At 47.4% G+C, this 25355-nt stretch overlaps 1 protein-coding gene across 1 annotated transcript; it reads left to right on the forward strand.

The window, feature by feature from the left end:
- The first annotated feature begins 688 nt into the window (after positions 1–688).
- On the forward strand, positions 689–25118 carry tnfaip8l1 (tumor necrosis factor, alpha-induced protein 8-like 1). The gene is made up of 2 exons (XM_055658276.1): positions 689–964; positions 20169–25118. The coding sequence occupies exons 1-2, from the start codon at positions 937–939 to the stop codon at positions 20732–20734; spliced, it is 594 nt and encodes a 197-aa protein (XP_055514251.1). The 5' UTR covers positions 689–936; the 3' UTR covers positions 20735–25118.
- Positions 25119–25355: the final 237 nt, after the last annotated feature.

Below are 25355 nucleotides of genomic sequence, written 5' to 3' on the forward strand. Positions count from 1 at the left end.
TAATCACATTTTCGCCAAGGAAATTTTGATTAAAGTCATCCTAAGTAGCAAGTTTATCTGTAAAATATACGACTTACCCCGTGTTTTGTCCCCTACGTGAGATCCATCCCGTTGACGGCGTTAGAAGTCGCTTTTTTATTTTACTCCAGTGATTAAATTGTCCCGCGATTTTTTTTTAAAACTTCAGAGAACGGAAGTCGGAACGATTTTTCTGCCTCAGCTGGCAGCCCGAGAAAATATATCTCGGACAGGCAGGAGAGAACTGCATTTTTATCCCCCCCCCCAAAAGCACCAAAGTCGAGCACACGGCCAGTGGCAGAACTGCAGCGCTACTGAAGGTAAGTATTGTAACATACCTACTAATTCTACTCCTATTCCTTTTGACCTTGTGATGTTTCAACTAGTGGGAGAATCTAGGACTAGAGGTCATAGCCTCAGAATTAAAGGAGGTTCCTTTAGGAAGGAGATGAGGAGGAACTCTTTAGTCATTTACGCACTTATGATCAGTAAGTTCCCTCAGTATCACTTGTGGCCATCATCAAGGTAGTGAGTACTGTTTCCTTCTGTTCTCTGTGATGTGCAGTGCTGGTAAAAAGCAGAACTTGCAATGAATAGTTTGTGACATTAGCGTGCCTGGATTTGTATTCAAATTTTTCACCCTCCCTTAGGAGTGGTGATGGTTTCAGAGCGGCAGGTCTGTCTGTCTGTCTGTCTGAGTCTAACGTCAGTAGGGAGGCGTGGCAGGTTTGGTCAGCGTGACAACCTCCAACTAAAATAATCCTCTCACCTATTCCACAAAGTGCCTTGACTGAAGCTGCTGAGAACACCAGTGTGGGCTGTACCTCGAGTATCTGGGGCTTGTACTGGCTGCCACTTGCCACTCTGTTGTCACTTAGTGAGACGGCCTCTTCATTTCACTGCCACTCGCTCCCGGCTATGGCGTTGGAACATGAGGTGGGGAAAGGTAAGGTGTGGCTCTGTTCCTGAATACTGGAGCTGGAACAACTCCTAAATACTGAAGGTAGACACAAAGTGCTGGAGTAACTCAGCGGGACAGGCAGCATCTCTGGAGAGAAGGAATGGGTGACGTTTCGGGTCGAGACCATTCTAGTGCGCCCTGTACTTGGTTTGTGGTTGTCAAATCAACCGGTGACCGGTTTTAAAGAGATGGTTAGATTTAGCTCTTAGGACAAAGAATATGGGGAGAAAGCAGGAATGGGGTACTGATTCTGAATGATCAGCCGTGATCATATTGAATGGTGGTGCTGGCTCGAAGGGCCGAATGGCCTATTTACTATGTTTCTATGACCTGCGGGATAGAAAATCCTGCGTTTTCACCTGCGTGAATTTTTTAAAAATATGTTATAGTTTTTAATGTGTACCTTGTGTGTTGTGGCTGTTGGCAAATCAACTTCCCTCGGGGATGAAGAAGGTTTGATCGTATTGTATCGTATAGCAAAGTTTTGCAATGACCAATCGTGAACCTGTCAAACAATAGTAACTAAACCTTGAGACGCTCTGCTTTAATGGAATTAAAATGTGAAATAAAACCTGCATCTAAAAATATTCTGAATGGAAATGGGGGGGGGGGGGGGGGTGAGGGGGGGGGGGGGGGGGGGGAGAAGTGTCTTGTTTTTCTGTACTTTGTAAAATTTAGAGAGCATTTACTATCAACTCCCATAGTGACCAGCGTTAGTGCCTACCTACAAACTTGTAATCTGCATTCCATTACCTTGCAAACAAGTCTGAATTTGCTGGGGCAGCTTACACTCCAGCGGTATGAATATCAACTCTAACTGTAAGTAACCCATACTTTCCCTCCCCCTCTCTCCATCCCTCCCCCTTCGTAGTTCTCCGACTAGTTTGACTGTCCCCATGATTAAATGTTGCTGACTTGTTGTCACCTTCCCCAATGAACCATTCTCTCAGCTTCATCCCCATTAATGTCTCGTTTACACACCCTACCCTTCCATATCTCCATGTCTCCCACTCCCCTGGCTCTCAGTCTGAAGAAGGGTCTCGACCCGAAGCGTCACCCATTCCTTCTCTCCAGAGATGCTGCCCATCCCGCTGAGTTACTCCAGCAGTTTGTGTCTGTCATAAGTCTTGAGTCTGGATCCAAAACTGAAGCAGGAAAGTGATGAGATAATGTGTGTACAAGTCGGGTCTTGATTTGCAGCTACAGAAGATCAGAGCAAGTTTGGGATCCAAAGGTTTTGCTGGGGTGTAGAAGTTCACAGGTCTTGTCATTGGTGGAGTAACGAGAGGCGGAGGTAGAACAAACACTAAAGGCATCTGTCAGCCCTGTTATACCACCGACTGTCACTCACTGTTGTAGAACTGGTCTGTGAGGCAGCAAGATGCTGTTCCTACTAGAAGAGACAAAAATAGTGGGACACACTCAGGAACGGAGGTAATATCTCTGCCCAGAGCCCACCTGAGGTGTTGAGTATTTCATAGAGCACAGATCAGTACAGGTAGACAAAATTGCTGGAGAAACTCAGCGGGTGCAGCAGCATCTATGGAGCGAAGGAAATAGGCAACGTTTCGAGCTATTGATCGAGGTCAGTGTGGGAGCGGCAGGTAAAGGAGTGAGTGCGGGGATTGGCTGCAGAATCTAACTCGGCAAATTGGTAAATTATCTAATCAGTAAAATTAGTTACTGTGGTGGCGGGGTGTCGCCTGGTCGTGAGTAGACGCCCAAAGAGTCATACGTTTCGCTGGATTTTCAACGTTGAAAAGTTCCCCCCCCCCCACCTGCTGCGACTATGACGGGTGCCGGCAAGTTGCTGAAAAAATGGTGTAAGTGGGACAGGCCCTTTGAGCTCTCTACCCATCAAAATAAACTTTGACAAAACAGAACTGAGAGGCTTCAGAAATCTTCGCCTGCAATGACCAGAGTTGGCGCTGCATTGTTTAAGGCAAAGCAATGCCCAAGAAACATGTTTGGCTTGAAGATTTTCCAATGAATATTTGTGGCAGAAGTGGTGTTTATCTTGGACACCAGCTGTGGTTTATGAGCCTGTGTTCCACATTGTGGAACGTCACCACTGTCAGTCAGTCTTTCATTCAGGGCAGGAGTTGGTCTAGAGGTGAGATTCAGTGTTGAGTGTGAACACCTTCTCTCTGAGATTTGCCCATGTGCAGGTTGTATGGATTGGGTAGCAATCTTCCAATGGAAAGGATGTGTTTTACTGCAGTTATTACATTGGAACATATTCAAACATAATCTAACCGGTGGAGGCCTGTTCTCTGGATACTTTCAAGAGTGAGCTAGATAGGGCTCTTGAAGATAGCGGAGTCAGGGGATATGGGGAGAAGGAAGGAATTGGGTACTGATTGGAGATGATCAGCCATGATCACATTGAATGGCGGTGCTGGCTTGTAGGGCCGAATGACCTACTCCTGCACCTATTGTCTATTATTCTGGGCAGCACAGTGGTGCAGCGGTAGAGTTGCTGCCTTACAGGTGCCATCCTGACCACGGACGCTGTCTGTACGGAGTTTGCACGTTCTCCCCGTGACCTGTGTGGGATTTCTCCAGGATCTCCGGTTTCCTCCCACACTCCAAACAACTGCAGATTTGTAGGTTAACTAGCTTTGTGCCAACTGTCCATAGTGTATAGGGTAGTGCTAGTGTATAGTTTGATCATTGGTCGGCACGGACTCGGTGGGCCGAAGGGCCTGTTTCCTTGCTGTATCTCTAAAATAAGCTATTGCACCACCTTTCAGAATTAAAGGGCGCTCTTTTAGAAAAGGTGAGGAGGAACTTCTTTAGTCAGAGGGTAGTTAATCTGTGGAACTCATTGCCACAGAGGGCTGTGGAGGACAAGTCAGTGGATATTTTTAAGGCAGAGATAGACAGATTCTTGATTAGAATGGGTGTCAGGGGTTATGGGGAGAAGGCAGGAAAATGGGATTAGGAGGCAGAGATCAGCCATGATTGAATGGCAGAGTAGACTCGATGGGCCGAATGGCCTAATTCTACTCCTATAACTTGTGAACCGTGGTTGGCTAATCTGAAAGCGATTGGACTTAGTATATCTCTGCTACCAGTGGCACATCATCAGTCACGGACTCCATGCATTGAGTGACCTGCTCTTTCTGTTCATCTTCATCAATCAACAGCAATTTGTTCTCTCCCCCAGTGTCCTGTGTCATAAAAACTACTTCAGAATTTATTTTTATGCTCAGTTTTCTCTCGGCTGACTTTCCCACAGCAGTGAGCTGGAAATTAATCTTTAATTCCTGGACAATCCAGGAGGGATGATGAGTGTTGCCAATCTAAGCAGCTGCTTAAAGGCTGGGTTTCAGCTTTTTAGTTTTGAGATACAGGCCACCAAGTCTGCTCCGACCAGCGATCCCTGCACACTAACACTATCCTACACACACATTGGCTACAATATCCAGAGTCCAATTAACCTACAAACCTGCACGTCTTTGGAGTGTGGGAGGAAACCGGAGCGCCCGGAGAAAACCCACGCAGGCCACGGGGAGAACGTACAGACAGCAACCGTAGACAGGATCGAACCCGGGTCTCTGGCGCTGTGAGGCAGCAGCTCTACCCGCTGCGCCACCGTGCAGCCCTGGTTTGTAGATGGAAGCCATGGGGTTCTGGACAGAAACCTTCAGAAACTAACGTTGACTGCGAGGCAGAACCATCCAGGGACAGTTCACGAGAGGGTGTCACTGAGGACAGGAAGAACATCTGTGTTGGGAGCCTTCTCTCCAGCACTTGGCTTAAACAATGGGAAGTTTAAAACAGATGTTTGTCACATCAGTTAACAATTGGTGAAAAGTTGGGAATTCTCTATAATGGTGGTAATCTGGTCAGCACGGACTCGGTGGGCCGAATGGCCAGTTTAGTTTAGAGATACAGCGCGGAAACAGGCCCTTCAGCCCACTGAGTCCACACCGACCAGCGATCCCCACATATTAACACAAGCCTACCGCACTAGGGACAATTTACACTTATACCAAGTATACAAGCCCAAGTCAATTAGCCTATATCTGTACATCAGACAGCATCTGTGGAGAACATGGATAGGTGACGTTTCACAGAGTGCTGGAGTAACTCAGCGGGTCGGGCAGCATCTGTGGAGCTAAGGAAATAGGCAACGTTTCGGGCCGAAACCCTTCCGGGTTTCGGCCCGAAACGTTGCCTATTTCCAGAAGGGTTTCGGCCCGAAACGTTGCCTATTTTCTTCGCTCCATAGATGCTGCTGCACCATAACTCAGCGGGTCAGGCAGCATCTGTGGAGAACATGGATAGGTGACGTTTCACAGAGTGCTGGAGTAACTCAGTGGGTCAGGCAGCATCTGTGGAGAACATGGATAGGTGACGTTTCATAGAGTGCTGGAGTAACTCAGCGGGTCAGGCAGCATCTGTGGAGAACATGGATAGGTGACGTTTCACAGAGTGCTGGAGTAACTCAGCGGATCAGGCAGCATCTGTGGAGAACATGGATAGGTGACGTTTCACAGAGTGCTGGAGTAACTCAGCGGGTCAGGCAGCATCTGTGGGGAGCAAACGTTTTAAATGCGATGAATGGCATTCCTCATTCCATCATTATGAAAGAGACTCAATAACATCACGTGTAATTTAATCAGCATGTTCACAAAACAAATATGCCAAAGGTGTTTCATGTGAGTGTTATTGAGCAAAGAGTTGACACCCAATCATTAAGGCAATATAGAGTACGTTTTCTGTAGCCTCTAGTGGATAGGTGGGGTAGAGACACAACTAAACATTATTCCCGTGATTCCCTTTACCATGTTTCTGTACAATGCGTGCTGCTTGATTCCAATCGTGTATTGTCTTTCTGCCGACTGGGAGCACGCAACAAGCAATAATCTAAACTAAAGGTGAAGTGGTCATTGAATGTGGATAGATTCAACAATGATTTTGAAATTATCGGCATTGGGAATAGACCAAGGATGTGGTGAGAGTGAGTGGAACTATGTACAGGTGGGGTGGGGACTTGTGTAGGGCAACATAAACCAGGGAGCTGGTGAATGAGATCAGGAGGGAGTTGCCATCTCTCCAGTTCACTGTTTAACCCAAGTAGGATTGTCTTGGAAAACTTGTCCAGAGTTAACGATGGCCCAGGGAAGAGTTGTATCAGCCAATGTTTTTGAGGAAGGATAATGTCAGGCAATGAAACAGAGGTGGATACGGTTTTAGTGATGTTATGGACTTAAGATGCAAAACACAATTCTGGCATCACACAGAATAAGGGGTCGGCCATTTAGAACGGAGACGAGGAAACACTTTTTCACACAGAGAGTTGTGAGTCTGTGGAATATTCTGCCTCAGAGGGCGGTGGAGGCCAGTTCTCTGGATACTTTCAAGAGAGAGCTAGATAGGGCTCTTAAAGATAGCGGAGTCATGGGACATGGGGAGAAGGCTGGAACGGGGATACTGGTTGGGGATGATTAGCCATGATCACATTGAATGGCGGGGGGTGCTGGCTCGAAGGGCCCTATGCCTACTCCTGCACTTATTGTCTATGACACCAAGTTTGCAAATAGTCCTGTTCATTTTCAGACAGTTGCTGGCGAGAGAATGGAGGCCACCATGACCCTGGACTTCCACAAGTCTCCGACTTTGTTTGGATGTCAACCACGAGCAGGTCAATGGACAGTGGACAAAAGGGGAGGGATTTCGCCACCTGATTACCAACTCCCATCAGCTCAATTACCAAAGAAGGGTCTCGACCCGAAACGTCACCCATTCCTTCTCACCCCAGTTACTGCCTGTCCCGCTGAGTTAGCGGTGGAGGCCAGTTCTCTGTGTACTATCAAGAGGTGTAGATAGGGCTCTAAAGTAGCGGAGTCAGGGGACATGGGGAGAAGGCAGGAACGGGGTACTGATTGGGGATGATCAGGGGTATTGATTGGGGATGATCAGCCACGATCAAATTAAATGGCGGTGCTGGTTCGAAGGGCCCTATGGCCTACTCCTGCACTTATTGTCTATGACACCAAGTTTGCAAATAGTCCTGTTCATTTTCAGACAGTTGCTGGCGAGAGAATGGAGGCCACCATGACCCTGGACTTCCACAAGTCTCCGACTTTGTTTGGATGTCAACCACGAGCAGGTCAATGGACAGTGGACAAAATGCCCGAGGGATTTCGCCACCTGATTACCAACTCCCATCAGCACAATTACCAAAGAAGGGTCTCGACCCGAAACGTCACCCATTCCTTCTCTCCCCAGATCCAGCCGGTCCCGCTGAGTTACTCCAGCATTTTGTGTCTATCTTCGGTGTAAACCAGCATCTGCAGCTCCTTCACACACGGCACAATTACCAAAGTGTTTTCATGGCAACACCTCCAGAATAAATGGAAATATAATCAATGTTCTCCTTCTTCTTATCGAGTCCACACACAAGATTTAGAGGTTGTTCACCTGAGCTGAACACACATCTCGGCATCTGTATACAATGGTGTCTGTCTTGTCGCCTCTTGTGTGTGTGGTGGTGGTGGAAAGTTTGGTGGAAACAGGGCCGCGATCGATGTGAACGCTCTTGCCTTGACCCCGTAATCAATGTTGATAATCGATATGACATGTCGGGAATCTTTCCTTCGAGTGGTGTAATGGAATTGCTGGAGGCTATCTTTCCCCGAGTTGATGAATTCCAAGGTGTTAAATTGCATTGTGAAAACAGTGGGTTGGTGATGTTTCCAGCGGTGTGTGTTATGTACACACTGACAAAGTTGGAAAACAAAAGAAAAAACAAAGAACTCTCCAGTGGGAGAGCAAGTTGGATAACCTTCTGTGGAAACTGATGGCAAGTTTGCGTTGTATTTTGTCCGTTTGCTGCCCGGCCTATTTGAATTGTCCAGTGCCACGCTCCTGTGTCCAACCCCCTGTGTCCCATCCCTTCCAGTACAGTACAGTCAGAGTGTCACATAGCATGGAAACAGGCCCTTCGGCCCAACTCATCCATGCTGGCCAAGATGCCCTCCTCTGGCAGTTCCTTTAGTAAACCCACCAATCTCTGAATATGAAACGTTGCCCCTCAAATTCCTATTGCCCCTTTCCCCTCTAACCTGAAACCTACTCCCTCACACTGTGTGCATTCACAGTCAGTCCCCCTCGTGGTTTTATACAGTTCCATAAGACCACCTCAACCTCCTGCGCTCCAAGGAATTGAACTACAGCAGATTACTGCTCCAGCAGACAGATGCAGTGCGGGAGTTTCTGATATTTGGAACATGGTGTACAGTTCTAATCACAGTGCCATAGAAGGAAATTCCTACTAAAAGGGAGGAAAAAAGTTCAACTAATCTAAGGAGCCATAATTAGCAAATCTCACTTTAAAATGTGGAAGAAATATCTTGGAAAATAAATATGAATCTTGGATATTTTCCAAGGGTAAAAATTGTTATATGGTTATATATGGTAGACAGTTCAGTTGAGTTTATTGTCCGTGTACCAAAGTACATTGAAAAGCTTTTCTTGCATGCTAACCAGTCAGCGGAAAGACAACGCATGATTACAAGCGACACAGAATGCTGGAGTAACTCAGCAGGTCAGGCAGCATCTGTGGAGAACATGGATAAGTGACGTTTCAGTCTGAAAAAGGGTCCCGACCTGAAACGTCACCTATCCATGTTCCCCACAGATGCTGCCTGACCCGCTGAGTTACTCCAGCACTCTGTGAAACGTCACCTATCCATGTTCTCCACAGATGCTGCATGACCCGCTGCGTTACTGCAGCACTCTGTGACTTTATTTTGTAAAGCAGCATTTAAGGGTGGCACAGTGGTGCAGCGGTAGAGTTGCTGCCTCACAGCACCAAAGACTAGGGTTCAATCCTGACTACAGGTGCTGTCTGTACAGAGTTTGTGTGTTCGCCCTGCGTGGGTTTTCTCCAGGTGCTCTGATTTTCTCCCACACTCCAAAGAAGTAGCGGTTTGTAGGTTAATTAGTTCCTAATGTGTAGGATGGTGCTAGTGTACAGGTTGATTGCTGGCCAGCACCGACTCGATGGGCTGAAGGACCTGTTTTCCATTCTGTGTCTCTAGAGTCTAAAGCATCTGCAGTTCCCTTGTACCCACATCTCAAATGCTGCAAGTGTTGCTCAGTATCGTGTCACACACACACACACACAGCCAGGAATCTGTTCTGGACCTGCCTGTCACACTGACCCCACACATGATCCTGTGGCCACTGAGCCACGGTGGCACGAGCCATCCCACAGTTGTAGAATGCGGCAAGGTAGAACAGCAAAGTATTTCCATAAAGTCTGACGGTGTCCTGCAGGCAGGGGAAATATTTGCCAGACATGTTGCCGCCTGTTCCCCAACGAGCTGTTGTCATTCTAGAACCTGGCGTTTCACATATTGGCTCAGTGTTGTCTCAGCACCCCTGGTATTGAGATGAAGCAGATTAGATTAGTCTAGTTTAGCTTAGAGATACAGCACAGAAACAGGCCCACTGAGTCCACACCGACCAGCGATCACCCTGCACACTAACACTATCCTACACACACTAGGGACAATTTACATTGTATACCAGGCCAATTAACCTACAAACATAGAAACATAGAAATTAAGTGCAGGAGTAGGCCATTCGGCCCTTCGAGCCTGCACCGCCATTCAATATGATCATGGCTGATCATCCAACTCAGTATCCCGTACCTGCCTTCTCTCCATACCCCCCTGATCCCCTTAGCCACAAGGGCCACATCTAACTCCCTCTTAAATATAGCCAATGAACTGGCCTCGACTACCCTCTGCGGCAGAGAGTTCCAAACCTGTATGTTTTTGGAGTGTGGGAGGAAACTGGAGAATCCACCAGAGAAAATCCACGCAGGTCATGAGGAGGACATGCAAACTCCGTACAGACAGCATCCGTAGCCGGGATGGAACCCGGGTCTCTGGTGCCGTGAGGCAGCAACTCTACCGCTGCACCACCGTGCCTTCCCACGACAGCAAGTTTAACTTGCTTTGTATATTTGCCATCCTCAATGCTGGTGAACAGATGGCAGGATATTGATCGATTGGACATTGCAGCCACAAGGTTCTCGGCTGCCAAGTTTGTAGTTTCTGTTTTCATTTTAGTTCATTGTCACGTGCTAACCAGTAAGTGGAAAGTCAACACACTGTTACAATCATAGAAACATAGAAAATAGGTGCAGGAGTAGGCCATTCGGCCCTTCGAGCTAGCACCGCCATTCAATATGATCATGGCTGATCATCCAACTCAATCAAGCCGTCAGTAATGTAAATATATAGGATAAAGGGAATAACGTTTACTGCAAGATAAAGTCTGATTAAAGATAGTCCAAGGGCCTCCAATGTGGTAGAGAGTAGCAAGGACTGCTCTCTCGTTGATGATAGGATGGTTCTGTTGCCTAATAACAACTGAGAAGTAACTGTAGATAGACATAACATGCTGGAGTAACTCAGTGGGTCAGGCAGTATCTCTGGAGAAAAGGAATAGGTGATTTTCCGGGTGGGAACCCTTCCTCAGACAGAAGAAACTGTCCCTGAATCTGGAGGCATGAACTTTTTATTCCAAAAGCTAAAAAGTAGAAATGAAAAATCTTAAAGTGGAAATGATGCCAAAGAGAGAAGGAGATTTCTTCATCGCCAGGAACTGGGCTCTGACTTTGTGTGGAACCTTTTCTCTCTCATTCATTGGTAACTACAAACTTGAAAAGGAATAAGAGATTCACTCCTCAAACATTCCCCTCCATTTACCGATCCGATCTCGGCATTCCTATCTCGCTGAGGTGAACTTTTATCTATCTTATATCTTGGGGATTGTGTGGAATGGTCACTGGCCGGCACCGACTCGATGGGCCGAAGGGGTTGTTTCCACGCTGTATCTCCAAAGTCTAAAGCATCGGTGATTCTTACGTAAGGTCACAAGTGATAGGAGTAGAATTAGGCCATTTGGCCCATTGTCTATTCCGCCATTCAAATCATGGCTGATCTACCTCTCCCATCCTAACCCCATTCTCCTGCCTTCTCCCCATAACCCTTAAGGATAAGGGGGAAATCCTTTAAAACCGAGATGAGGAGAACTTTTTTCACACAGAGAGTGGTGAATCTCTGGAACTCTCTGCCACAGAGGGTAGTTGAGGCCACAGTTCATTGGCTATATTTAAGAGGGAGTTAGATGTGGCCCTTGTGGCTAAAGGGGATCAGAGGGTATGGAGAGAAGGCAGGTACGGGATACTGAGTTGGATGATCAGCCATGATCATTTTGAATGGCGGTGCAGGCTCGAAGGGCCGAATGGCCTACTCCTGCACCTAATTTCTATGTTCTATGTTTCTAACCCCTGGCATCCGTACTAGTCAAGAATACTGCATCTATCTCTGCCTTAGAAATATCAAAACATTTTGCTTCCACTGCCCTCTGAGGAAGTTTGAAAGACACTTGTAGCTCAAGAGGAAAGAAAATATCTCATTGGGTTTAAATGGATGAACTTTTATTTTTAACCAGTGATCTAGTTTTAGGTTTTCTTCATAAAAGGGAACATCCTCCCATTGCCCACCTTGTTTTGTAAGTCTAGTAAAACTGTTAGTTCCACAATTGGGAGGATGGTCTTGATGTTCACTCATATCCATGACAACCTCTCTGTCTCTTCAGATTATTTGCCGTGAGGAAAGTCGACTTTATTCTCAGATTTCCCACACAGGAACGGCTGCTGGGCTATTTTTAGTTGAAGGAAGATAGAGCCCAGACTGTGACAGGAGGGTGTTCAGAGAATGACATTAACACTGGAATAATGCTTCACTTAGGAATGTTGGTCTTAAAAACATCTCGTGATGGGAATTATATTTAAAGCTGCCTAACCCTTGACTCTTCTGGGGTTTAGTTTAGTTTAGAGATACAGCGCGGAAACAGGCCCTTTGGCTCACCGGCTCCACGCCGACCAGAGACCCCCTCACACTAACACAATCACTATTAACACTAGTGTTGAAGCAAGAACTGCAGATTGTGGAGAAATCGAAGATAGACAAAAATGCTGCAGGAACTCAGTGGGTGAGGCAGCATCGATGGAGAGAAGAAATAGGTGACGTTTCGGGCCGAGACATCTTGGTTCTTGGTCCTCCAAAATATTCCAAATGGAATTTAGAATGATGTCGGGGGAGGGGGGGGGAGAAAAAGAAAGGAAGAGGAGGAGACAGTGGGCTGTGGGGAGAGCTGGGAAGGGGAGGGGAAGGAGGGAGAAAGGAAGGACTACCTGAAATGAGAGAAGTCAATGTTCATACCGCTGGGGTGTAAACTACCCAAGTGAAATATGAGGTGCTGCTCCTCCAATTTGCGCTGGGTCTCACTCTGACCATGGAGGAGCCCAGGACAGACTTGGAATGGGAGGGGGAGTTGAAGTGCTGAGCCACCGGGAGATCAGGTTGGTTATTGTGAACTGAGGTGTTGAGCGAAGCGATCGCCAAGCCTGTGCTTGGTCTCACCGATGTAAAGAACCTACGTCTGTACGTCTTTGGAGTGTGGGAGGATACCGGAGCACCTGGAGGAAACCCACGCACGCAGTTCACGGGGAGAACGGATAAACTCCGTACAGACAGAACCCGTAGTCAGGATCGAACGTGGTTCTCTGACGCTGTGAGGCAGCAACTCTACCGCTGCGCCACCGTGCCACCCACGGTCATATAACATCTTAATATCCTCACCTCCCCAGAATCATATTCTAATGACCGAGAAACATTTTAGTGAACTGTTCCAGGTCTCCCACAAAGCCAGAAGTTCCTTACTGAGGTAGGTCAGAGCATGTCCAACCAACATTGTCAATTTAATTACTGATCTTTGTGCCAAGAATCGAATTAAGCTCCTTGACTTCCCTTGGCATGTATTTAATGAACTACAAGTAGATTATGGTGAGGTCATACACCACAGCTGTAGTCTTTCTAGTTGCAAATGTGAAAAACGTTACGAAGAGAGGGACAAGGAAAGGGAAAAGAAAGAGATTCATATGGCAGAATTATCAATCACTCTTGAAGCTGCTTAGTGCTAGAGTCCAAAATACTTCAAACTCTTAGCTGACACCACATGATCAGCTGTTATCAGGCAACCGAACCATTCTACCACAACCAGAGATGAACTACTATCTACCTCATTGGAGACCCTGAGACTATCCTTGATCGGACTCTGCTGGCTTTACAATGCACTAAACGTTATTCCCTTATCCTGTATCTGTACTCGATTGTAATCATGTGTTGTCTTTCCACTGACTGGATAGCACGCAACAAAAAGCTTTTCACTGTACCTCGGTACACGTGACAATAAACTAAGCTCAACCTACGTAAAGTAACAATGCTAGTACCTGAACGAGTGGGGAGGATTGGATAAATGTGACTGATCCCTGCACTCTAGAGGGTGAATGGAAACTATTTAATGGGCAAAGTTTATAACAAATCCAACTAACTAAGTGACCTCCAAGTGCCCAGGTTTTACTGCGACACTCCTCTGGGTTTGGTCTCTTCTGCTTTTAAAAAGACTATTTACTGTTAGATGTTTCATGTTTCATGTACAACCAACTGTTCTGTCGAACATTCTACCCAACCAACAATGCATTAGTGTTGTCAGTAAAAACTCTGAAAAACAGAAACCAAGCATCAGATGAGGGGAGTGTCCACGGCAACAGAAGCTGTTGTCAATATACACGTCCTTTCATCAGACCTGTGTTTATAACTACATCAAGAAGCCTATTAGATGAGATGAAATCATCGGCAAACTCTTCACAAGGCATTTAAAGAAGCAGATGATGTAGGAATGGAGAAACGGCCAATGACTAGTGAGGGGCTGAGGTTTGTCGGCAGTAACGAGACTCTAAGGGCAACAGTCCATGGACCTGTTTGTGGATTGTTGCCGTAATCAGCGGACAGCATAACATAACGTGGGACTGAAATGAGGAAAAACTTCTTCACCCAGAGAGTTGTGAATCTGTGGAATTCTCTGCCACAGAAGGCAGTGGAGGCCAATTCATTGGATGTGTTCAAGAGAGAGTTAGATTTAGCTCTTAGGGCTAACAGAATCAAGGGATATGGGGAGAAAGCAGGAACAGGGTACTGATTCTGGATGATCAGTCATGATCATATTGAATGGTGGTGCTGGTTCGAGGGGCCGAATGGCCTACTCCTGCACCTATTTTCTATGTTATAGGAGTGGAATTAGGCCGTTCGGCCCATCTCCCCATAACCGCGGACACCACGTCATGTGTTGACCAGGGTCCTATGTTGCCGGCAGATGTTATTGTTCTGCTTGAAGGAGAACATAAAAAGTAGGGAAAATATCATTGCTAAGTCGGGCCAGGATTCATGAGGGCATGCGTTTAATGACAAGACATAGGAGCAGAGTTAGGCCATTCAGCACATAGAGTCAACACCCTCATACAATCATAGCTGATCTATTTTTCCTCATCAATCTCATTCTCATGCCTTCCCCCTGTGACCTTTGGTGCCCTTCCTAGTCATGAACCTATCAATCCCTGCCATTAAAATAGCCAACAGCTAGCTCTACATTGAATAAACAATGAGCATCTTGTAAGTCACATGTCCTTGCCAGGCTTGCTCTGAAAATCGAAGGTAGACAAAAATGCTGGAGAAACTCAGCGGGTGCAGCAGTATCTATGGAGCGGAGGAAATAGGCAACGTTTCGGGCTGAAACCCTGAAGGAAATAGGCAACGTTTCGGGCCGAAACCCGGAAGGGTTTCGGGCCGAAACGTTGCCTATTTCCTTCGCTCCATAGATGCTGCTGCACCCGCTGAGTTCCTCCAGCATTTTTGTCCACCTTCGATTTTCCAGCAGCATCTGCAGTTCCTTCTTCAGCACACTGCTCTGTAGGTAACTGAGTTATAAACAAGTGGTTGGATGCTCTGTAACACTCCATTCCTGTCAGTAAGCAAGGAACTGGGTTCCACTGAATGCTGGCGTTGGTGCTTATCGTTCACCAATGAAGTTTCACACATGCCGTGTGGCAAGGAACTGCAGATGCTGGTATATACCGATGATAGACACAGAGTGCTGGAGTAACTCAGCAGGTCAGGCAGCATCTGTGGAGAACATGGATAGGTGACGTTTCACAGAGTGCTGGAGTAACTCAGCGGGTCAGGCAGCATCTGTGGAGAACATGGATAGGTGACGTTTCACAGCGTGCTGGAGTAACTCAGTGGGTCAGGCAGCATCTATGGAGAACATGGATAGGTGACGTTTCACAGAGTGCTGGAGTAACTCAGCGGGTCAGGCAGCATCTGTGGAGAACATGGATAGGTGACGTGTCACAGAGTGCTGGAGTAACTCAGCGGGTCAGGCAGCATCTGTGGAGTAAAGGGACGGGTGGCATTTCAGGTCGGGACCAGGCCACTTTCCTGCTGGTCGCTAAATGACCTGGAAATGATGACGAGGGATATCTAATGAGGACAAAACAGCTGAATGCAATTTGTACACTAAACACACACACACATGGGTCCGATTACTCAACACTGTTATATAAACATTGCAGACTGAAGATAGAAAGCACGAACTTGAATCAGTATAGTACATAATCTTAGTGTTTCCCAAAGCCAACAAAGCATTTAACGTGCATTTAGGACATCCAGTACTCAGTGTACCACACACATTGGTCCCCTGTACAGGAACATGGCAACAACTAGTTACCCCAGGGATACATAATGGCTTGGACCCCAATTTTTAAGGCAGTGACGGATAGATTCCTGATTAGTGCGGGTGTCAGGGGTTATGGGGAGAAGGCAGGACAATGGGGTTAGGAGGGAGAGATAGATCAGCCAAGATTGAATGGTGGAGTAGACTTGATGGGCCGAATGGACTAATTCTACTCCTGTTCTTTATGACCTTAAAGGTCAAGTGTGTAATTATCATCTAAAGTGGAACAAAGACATTCTTTCTGCAGCTTTGCAGCCACTAAGATATTGCATTGTTGTTTATTGATTAGTCACACCAGGTAACCAGGTCATCACTGAATCAGTCAAAGTGCAGAGTCCATCCTTATGCAAACTCCATAGTAGATTGATATTGAGACAGGACTGTGGTTGTGGTAAGAAGCTGTGCTTGAATCTGGACATCAGGATTCTCGGGCTCCTGCACCACTGCAGCCAGATGAGAAGATAGTCAGATGATGCAAGTCTGATACCAGCTGCCTTCTTGAGGCACCCCTTCCTAAATTGCTGGATGCGCAGCGGCAGAGACCCAGGTTCAATCCCCACTACAGGTGCTGTCTGTATGGAGTTTGTACATTCTCCCCGTGACCTGCGTGGGTTTTCTCCAGGTGCTTGGGTCTCCTCCCACACTCCAAAGACGTACAGGTTTGTAGGTTAATTGGCTTCTGTGAATTGTTGCTCGTGTGTCTGGAATAGAACTAGTATACAGATGAACGTTGGTGGGCATGCACCCGGTGGGCCGAAGGGCCTGTTGTATCTCTAAACTAAACTGTAAAGTAAAGATCACATCAACTGTTGTGAATTTTTTTAACTGAAATTGTGTTGAGGGATGAGCTTGGGGAGAAGATGTTGTAGTTGGCACCTGGTTAGAAGGTGTGTAGGGAACATAACGGTTGCACTGGCAGGCTCCATGCTACATGTATCTATGGTGCTGTGTTTGTGGTCTCTGCAATAGCCCCCGGTTATTTCTCAGCCGGCTTTTCACCAGGGATGAGGTGCTTATGTCAACGACACAGTTGCTGGATTGCAGCTAATGATTACATGGAACTGCAGGGTTTCCCCTGTGGTTTCAACAACCAAATCACATTCTCAGTGGCTGCTGGCATCCGCCCAATCCTCCTGCTCTTCCCCCTCATTGGCCATCGGCCAGGTACACACCAAGCATGATTTGGGAAATGTTCCCTGAAGTTGCAATATGTTGGTGTGTTCAATGCTCCACCTGTGCTGCATGCTCTACCTGTGCTGCATGCTCTACCTGTGCTGCATGCTCCATCTGTGCTGCATGCTCTACCTGTGCTGCATGCTCTACCTGTGCTGCATGCTCTACCTGTGCTGCATGCTCCATCTGTGCTGCATGCTCCACCTGTGCTGCATGCTCTACCTGTGCTGCATGCTCTACCTGTGCTGCATGCTCTACCTGTGCTGCATGCTCTACCTGTGCTGCATGCTCCACCTGTGCTGCATGCTCCATCTGTGCTGCATGCTCCACCTGTGCTGCATGCTCTACCTGTGCTGCATGCTCTACCTGTGCTGCATGCTCTACCTGTGCTGCATGCTCTACCTGTGCTGCATGCTCTACCTGTGCTGCATGCTCTACCTGTGCTGCATGCTCCATCTGTGCTGCATGCTCTACCTGTGCTGCATGTTCCACCTGTGCTGCATGTTCCACCTGTGCTGCATGCTCCACCTGTGCTGCATGCTCCACCTGTGCTGCATGCTCCATCTGTGCTGCATGCTCTACCTGTGCTGCATGCTCTACCTGTGCTGCATGCTCTACCTGTGCTGCATGCTCTACCTGTGCTGCATGCTCCACCTGTGCTGCATGCTCCATCTGTGCTGCATGCTCCACCTGTGCTGCATGCTCCATCTGTGCTGCATGCTCTACCTGTGCTGCATGCTCCATCTGTGCTGCATGTTCAGAAATCGATGGGAACATCTTCCACAGTTCTGGCATTGAATCTTTGCAGCTTTTGTACAGCCGTGTAGGGAACGTCTAGGCTTCAACTGATAAATCATCTTGGACCTGATGGTAACTGGAGGCTCTGATGCCAAAACTGCGGTTAAATGAGTTCACCAATTGGCCTGGTGTCCACCTCCCACCACTTGGGCTTGGTCGGTTAATTCAGCCAACCAGCACAAGCAACCAAGCGAGCCCCAAACCTTCCCAACAAAGGACAAGTGTTCACAAGGTCATATGTGATAGGAGCAGAACCAGGCCATTCGGCCAATCAAGTCTACTCCGCCATTCAATCATGGCTGATCTATCTCTCCCTCCTAACCCCATTCTCCAGCCTTCCCCTCATAACCCCTGACTACGCACTAATCAAGAATCTATCTACAGTCTGAAGAAGGGTTTTGGCCCGAAACGTCACCTATTTCCTTCGCTCCATAGATGCTGCTTCACCCGCTGAGTTTCTCCAGCATTTTTGTGTACCTAAGAATTTTATCTATCTCTGGCCTTGGTCTCCACAGCCTTCTGTGGCAAAGAATTCCACAGATTCACCACCCTCTGACTAAAGAAATTGGATGTATTGAAGAGAGAGTTAGATATGAGGTGCGACATTGCAACCTTCACGTGGTCCGCTGTGTTTCAACCTGGCATGCACAGTCAAATAGAACAAGTTGTCCTACAACTTTAGGCTGTGCACACCATACGCAAGAAGAGAAGAAGAGTTAGAAATAGCTCTTAGGGCTAACGGAATCAAGGGATATGGGGAGAAAGCAGGAACGGGTACTGATTTTGGATGATCAGCCATAATCATATTGAATGGTGGTGCTGGCTCGAAGGGCCGAATGGCCTACTCCTGCACCTATTTTCTATGTTTCTCATCTCCTTCCTAAAGGAACATCCTTTAATTCTGTGGCTATAACCTCTAGTCCTAGACTCTCCCACTAGTGGAAACATCCTCTCCACATCTGCTCTGTGCAGTGAAAATTTAAGGCAGTTTGTCTCAGTTCCATTTGTGGTATGCGAGGTGGAATCACAAGAGAGAATATCCGCCATTGGTCACCGTCCTTGCTGGTGGGAACCATTGAGATCCACCATCTCTGTTGGACCGCTCACGATTGGCCTGAGATTGGCGTGGCCCTCTCCCATCGGGCAAGAGGTACAGAAGTGTGAAAACGAACGCACACACACCTCCAGATTCAGGGACAGTTTCTTCCCAGCTGTTATCAGGCAACTGAACCATCCTACCACAACCAGAGAGCGGTCCTGAACTACTATCTACTCATTGGTGACCCTCAGACTATCCTTGATCGGACTTTGCTGGCTTTACCTTGCACTAAACGTTATTCCATTATCATGCATCTGTACACTGTGAATGGCTCGATTGTAATCATGTATTGTCTTTCGTAGACAAAAGTGCTGGAGAAACTCAGCGGGTGCAGCAGCATCTATGGAGCGAAGGAAATAGGCAACGTTTCGGCCCGAAACTCTTCCGGGTTTCGGCCCGAAACGTTGCCTATTTCCTTCAGGGTTTCGGCCCGAAACGTTGCCTATTCCTTCGCTCCATAGATGTAATCATGTATTGTCTTTCCACTGACTGGTTAGCACGCAACAAAAGCTTTTAACTGTACCTCAGTCCACGTGACAATAAACTAAACTGAACTGAACTGAAAGCTCACAAAGGTGATTTGTGCCCCATTAAATGATGATAAAGACATTATCAAGAGCAGTGTGGCTTTGGTGGGAGTTTAGTTTATGGTGACGTGGAGCGAGGTACAGTGAAAAGCTTTGGGCAAAGCAGACTATTATCTAAATGGTGGCTGATTGGGAAAGGGGGAGATGCAGCGAGACCTGGGTGTCATGGTACACCAGTCATTGAAGGTAGGCATGCAGGTGCAGCAGGCAGTAAAGAAAGCGAATGGTATGTTAGCTTTCATTGCAAAAGGATTTGAGTATAGGAGCATGGAGGTTCTACTGCAGTTGTACAGGGTCTTGGTGAGACCACACCTGGAGTATTGCGTACAGTTTTGGTCTCCAAATCTGAGGAAGGACATTATTGCCATAGAGGGAGTGCAGAGACGGTTCACCAGACTGATTCCTGGGATGTCAGGACTGTCTTATGAAGAAAGACTGGATAGACTTGGTTTATACTCTCTAGAATTTAGGAGATTGAGAGGGGATCTTATAGAAACTTACAAAATTCTTAAGGGGTTGGACAGGCTAGATCCTTTAAAAACCGAGATGAGAAGAACTTTTTTCACACAGAGAGTGGTGAATCTCTGGAACTCTCTGCCACAGAGGGTAGTCGAGGCCAGTTCATTGGCTATATTTAAGAGGGAGTTAGATGTGGCCCTTGTGGCTAAGGGGATCAGGGGGTATGGAGAGAAGGCAGGTACGGGATACTGAGTTGGATGATCAGCCATGATCATATTGAATGGCGGTGCAGGCTCGAAGGGCCGAATGGCCTACTCCTGCATCTAATTTCTATGTTTCTATGTACAGTGAAAAGCTTTGTGAACCCTAACCCTAAACTAAACGTTGACTAATGCTTTGTTTTGCGCAGAGACGATGGATGTCTTCAACACCAGGAGCTTGGCCATGCAGGCACAGAAGAAGTTGCTGGGCAAGATGGCCAATAAAGGCATGGCCAATATCTTCATCGATGACACGAGCAGCGATGTTCTGGACGAACTGTACCAGGTGACCAAAGAGTACACCAAAAACAAGAAGGAAGCACAGAAGGTGATCAAAAACCTGATCAAGGTGGTGATCAAACTGGGGGTCCTGTATCGCAACAACCAGTTCAGCGCTGAGGAGCTGGCGCTGGTGGACAGGTTCCGCAAGAAGGTCCACCAGCTGGCCATGACGGCCGTCAGTTTCCACCAGATTGACTTCACGTTTGACCGGCGGGTTCTGGCCGGCATCTTGAACGAGTGCAGGGAGTTGCTGCACCAGACCATCAACCGGCACCTGACGGCCAAGTCCCACGGCCGGGTCAACCACATCTTCAACCACTTTGCAGACTGCGAATTTCTGGCCGCCCTCTACGGACCCCTGGAGCCGTATCGTGCCCACGTACACAAGCTGTGTGATGGGCTGAACAAGATGCTGGAGGACGGGAATATCTGACCACTGCCTTGGCAGGGATGACTGAGTGGGTTTACTGTGGGGGGGGGGGGGAGGGGGGGGGGGGGGGGGGGGGAATAGTTGTTTGGATGAGGCATCTTTACTGTGGGCAGTCATGGGCAGCACCAAGACATTGAGCTGTGGTTTGTGTTGTCCCACACCTGTCTACAAGGTGTGCAGGAACCATAAAGATTGTACAGTGAAGTCCAGACTGAATCCTGAGCCTTTGCCTCTCACATCTGCTCCACTGGCCATGGGTCAGGGATTCTCCTGATCTGTCTCATGTCCCGGTTTTAACTTTAAAAACCCGTGACGTTTGCCATGTGTGCGGGAGTGAGATGGCTGGATATGGGGGGATTAATCTGGGATTGGGCAGGAGGTCCAGACTTAGGGGACCTGGATCACCAGGCAGATAGATCGAGGACTTGCCCCGTCCACACACATGTGAGTGAGTTATAGGACACTGAGGCACCTTCAGCCGGTGGTGAAGCCGTTGAGAGAAAGACGGAGGTGTCAGATTAGATCGTGGGGAGGGAGAGTGAGACAGAGCTAGTACATTAATGACGAGCGGCCATCACAAACCTCGATCGTCCTACATTGGCGAATGTCTCGAGATGGATCAGAACATGTAACCTGAAGCCACTAAATGAAGCTGTTCCTGGCCTCGACCTGACAAGTTTATCCCTTACAACAGAATGATGCGTCGAGTACATTTGATGATGCAATGCTATTTATGGCTCTACAGGATTGCCGTCAACTTTGAGAGGCCAAGTTTGTGTACGATTGGCTGTTTGGATCCAGAAGCATTTAAAATCCAGTGTTTTATGTGTCTGTTTGCAGTGTCTTGTGTTGGTTTTCTGCATCTGTCTTGTGAAGTGGTTTCTCTGTGGTTCTAAATCACATCTGTGCCTTGGTTATTTGTACAATAAAGTCACACTGAGGGAAAAGTGAGCAGATTCCATCATCACCCCCCACCCCCCCCCCCCCCCCCCCCCCCCCCCCCCCCCCCCCCCGTTAAGCTGCTGGCCCCGTGGGCAACGAGACGCTGAGATATTTTACCGACCAACATCCCAGCTGGTTTCAGAAGGTTAGAGGTGATAGGAGTAGAATTAGGCCATCGAGTCCACTCCGCCATCCAATTGTCCCCTTCCAAACCCCATTCTCCTCCCCCCCCCCCCCCCCAACCCCTGACTCCTCTTTCCATCAGTAAGCTGCTCCTCAGCGGTAGAGTTGCTGCCTTACAGCGCCAGAGACCCGCGTTCCATGCTGACTACGGGATGTACTGAGGACCTCCTGCAGTTAGTTGGAAAGTGGAGGAGTTCAGGAAAGTCATTCCCACTGCAGATTGACACAAAATGCTGGAGTAACTCAGCGAGACAGGCAGCATCTCTGGAGAGAAGGAATGGGTGACGTTTCAGGTCGAGACCCTTCTTCAGATTGATGGAAGGGAAGAGGGAGATACATAGATAAGGACGTGACAGGTGTGAAAACAGGACAAAGGGAATGGAGATCAAGGGAAATGGGGAATAGATCATTGTTAGCTGGGAGAAGGTAACAAAGCAAACTGAGATAAGATGTAGCCGGGGAGAGTCAGACTGGTGGGAGAACTGGGAATGGGGAGAGAGGGATGGAGAGAGAGAGGGAAAGCAAGGGCTATCTGAAGTTAGAGAAGTCAATGTTCATACCACTGGGGTGTAAGCTGCCCAAGTGAAATATGAGGTGCTGCTCCTCCAATTTGCGCTGGGCCTCACTCTGACAGTGGAGGAGGCCCAGGACAGAAAGGTCAGTGTGGGAATGGGAGGGGGAGTTGAAGCGTTGGCCAACCGGGAGATCAGGTAGGTTTAGGCGGATTGAGTGGAAGTGTTGAGTGAAACGATGGCCGAGCCTGCGCTTGGTCTTGCCGATGTACAGGAGCATAGACCCGGGATATACCTGGAACAGCGGATAGTGTGGGTGAGGTTGGATGAGGTACCTTGGAAACAAAGGGCTGATCCAATCATGCAGATTACAATTGGTTTTTGTCCATCAAATTAATAAGTAATGTATATTTTAATTCTGTACAGTTCTTCCAAATATTGAGAAGCCGTTTTCTTGCTAATGAAAGATAATTATTTTATCCTATGTGCTCAAACAAAGAGTGATTTTGAGCCATTTTTATAATACTACATCTGTGGTTTTTAAAAGAGAAAATAAAGACTTAAATGACACAAACTGAGAACGTTGTTCATGGTGAGGCCGGGGATTGGAACAGCCATGGAGATTCCAGCATTGTATTCACGGAAACTCTGAAGAAACCGCCCAGATCTACAAACAAACATTTTCCATTGAAACTTTAATCAGCTTGGGGAAGCATCGTAATCTTTGGCTTCCAGTCTGTATAAGGTCATGAGCAGTACAATTAGGCCATTTGGCCCATCAAGTCTACTCCACCATTCAATCATGGCTGATCTATCTCTCCCTCCTAACCCCATTTTCCTGCCTTCTCCCCATAACCCCTGATGCCTGTACTAATCAAGAATCTATCTCTGCCCTAAAAATATCCACTGACTTGGCCTCCACAGCCTTCTGTGGCAATGAATTCCACAGATTCACCACCCTCTGACGACATACATTTCTCCTCATCTCCTTCCTAAAAGAACGTCCTTTAATTCTAAGGCTAAAACTAGTCCTAGACTATCCCACTAGTGGAAACATCCTCTCCACATCCACTCTATCCAAGCCTTTCACTATTCTGTACATTTCAATGAGGTCCCTCCTCATTCTTCTAAACTCCAGCGAGTACAGGCCCAGTGCCGACAAACGCTCATCATAGGTTAACACAGTCGTTCCTGGGATCGTTCTTGTAAACCTCCTCTGGACCCGCTCCAGAGCCAGCACATCCTTCCTCAGACACGGGGCCCAAAATGTTGGTTTAGCTGCCAATACTCAATGATCTGTTCTCGATGGCCCCATCAACTGATGCTCCTCAATAGAACTGATCAAACTACCTTGATCAATGTTCTGAAACATGGAGGAAAACTGATCAATACCTCAAAGGTTTAGTTGAGTTCAGTTTATTGTCACGTGTACCGAGGTACAGTGAAAAGCTTTTGTTGCGTGCTATCCAGTCAGTGGAAAGACAATACAACGATTACAATCGAGCCATTCACAGTGTACAGATAAATGATAAGGGAGTAACGTTTAGTGCAAGGTAAAGCCAGCAAAGTCCGATCAAGGATAGTCCGAGGGTCACCAAGAAGGTAGTATCTGTTTAAGAAGGAACTGCAGATGCTGGAAAAATTGAAGGTAGACAAAAATGCTGGAGGAACTCAGCGGGTGAGGCAGCATCTATGGAGCGAAGGAATAGGTGACGTCTTAGTTCGAGAAACTCAGCGGGAGAGGCAGCATCTATGGAGCGAAGGAATAGGCGACGTTTCGGGTCGAGACCCTTTCGGGTCTCAACCCGAAACGTCACCTATTCCTTCGCTCCATAGATGCAGCCTCACCCAAGAAGGTGGTATCTCGTGGTGCATTCTCCTCTCCCAAGTGTCGGGAAACTACCGTGGAGCCTCCGCTGTGGGCCCGGGTGTTTGTCAGTCCTGACACAAACACTTAGCGGTGAATGTTGCTCCAGATGTGGAACGTGTTGACCTGAGCTTGACCCTGCCTCTGCCCGTGCACTGAGAGAGGTGTAATCACCCCACAGTGAACTGAAATGTGGCGTAGAATGTTAAATGTGGAAAACACTGGACGTACTTGGCTGGTCTGGGTTTCATTGCATGTCCCATGGGGAGAAACCTTTTCACACAGAGAGTTGTGAATTTGTGGAATTCTCTGTCTCAGAAGGCAGTGGAGGCCAAATCACTGGATGCATTCAAAAGAGATTTAGATAGAGCTCTTCGGGCTAGCGGAATCAATTGGGTATGGGGAGAAGGCAGGAACGGGGTCCTGATTGGGGATGATCAGCCATGATCACAGTGAATGGCAGCGCTGGCTCGAGGGCCATGTATCTATGTATCTATGTCCCAGATAGAACAAAGACTTTCTTACTTACAGCCACACAACAGAATATGGAAAACACAGTGCTCTGTAAACAGTATAATAAATAAGAAAAAAAAGTTCAATATATCTGTAAAAACAAATAAAAGTAATATAATATTTAAAATATATATAGTTTTCAATATATATATGTATATAAGCACACATACAACAAAGTTAACGTTTGCAAGTAATGATCTTTCGTCGGAATTGGAAAATTGAGAGAACTAATGCGCTGTAAATTATTAAACAAAGTGATAGAGGAACTTTATTCTTGTAAGACAGATACAGAGTGCTGGAGTAACTCAGCGGGCCAGGCAGCATCTGTGGAGAACATGGATAGGTGACGTTTCACAGTGCTGGAGTAACTCAGTGGTCAGGCAGCATCTGTGGAGAACATGGATAGGTGACGTTTCACAGAGTGCTGGAGTAACTCAGCGGGTCAGGCAGCATCTGTGGAGAACATGGATAGGTGACGTTTCACAGAGTGCTGGAGTAACTCAGCGGGTCAGGCAGCATCTGTGGAGAACATGGATAGGTGACGTTTCACAGAGTGCTGGAGGAGTAACTCAGCGGGTGCAGCAGCATCTATGGAGCTAAGGAAATA

This window comes from Leucoraja erinacea, chromosome 29, assembly GCF_028641065.1.
Source record: "Leucoraja erinacea ecotype New England chromosome 29, Leri_hhj_1, whole genome shotgun sequence".
Lineage (NCBI taxonomy): Eukaryota > Metazoa > Chordata > Chondrichthyes > Rajiformes > Rajidae > Leucoraja > Leucoraja erinaceus.

Coding starts and splice junctions, on each gene's coding strand:
- tnfaip8l1 (XM_055658276.1), top strand. CDS start 937: ATGGCGTTGGAACATGAGGTGGGGAAAG. Junction 965..20,168: donor GGAACATGAGGTGGGGAAAG/GTAAGGTGTGGC, acceptor TGTTTTGCGCAG/AGACGATGGATGTCTTCAAC.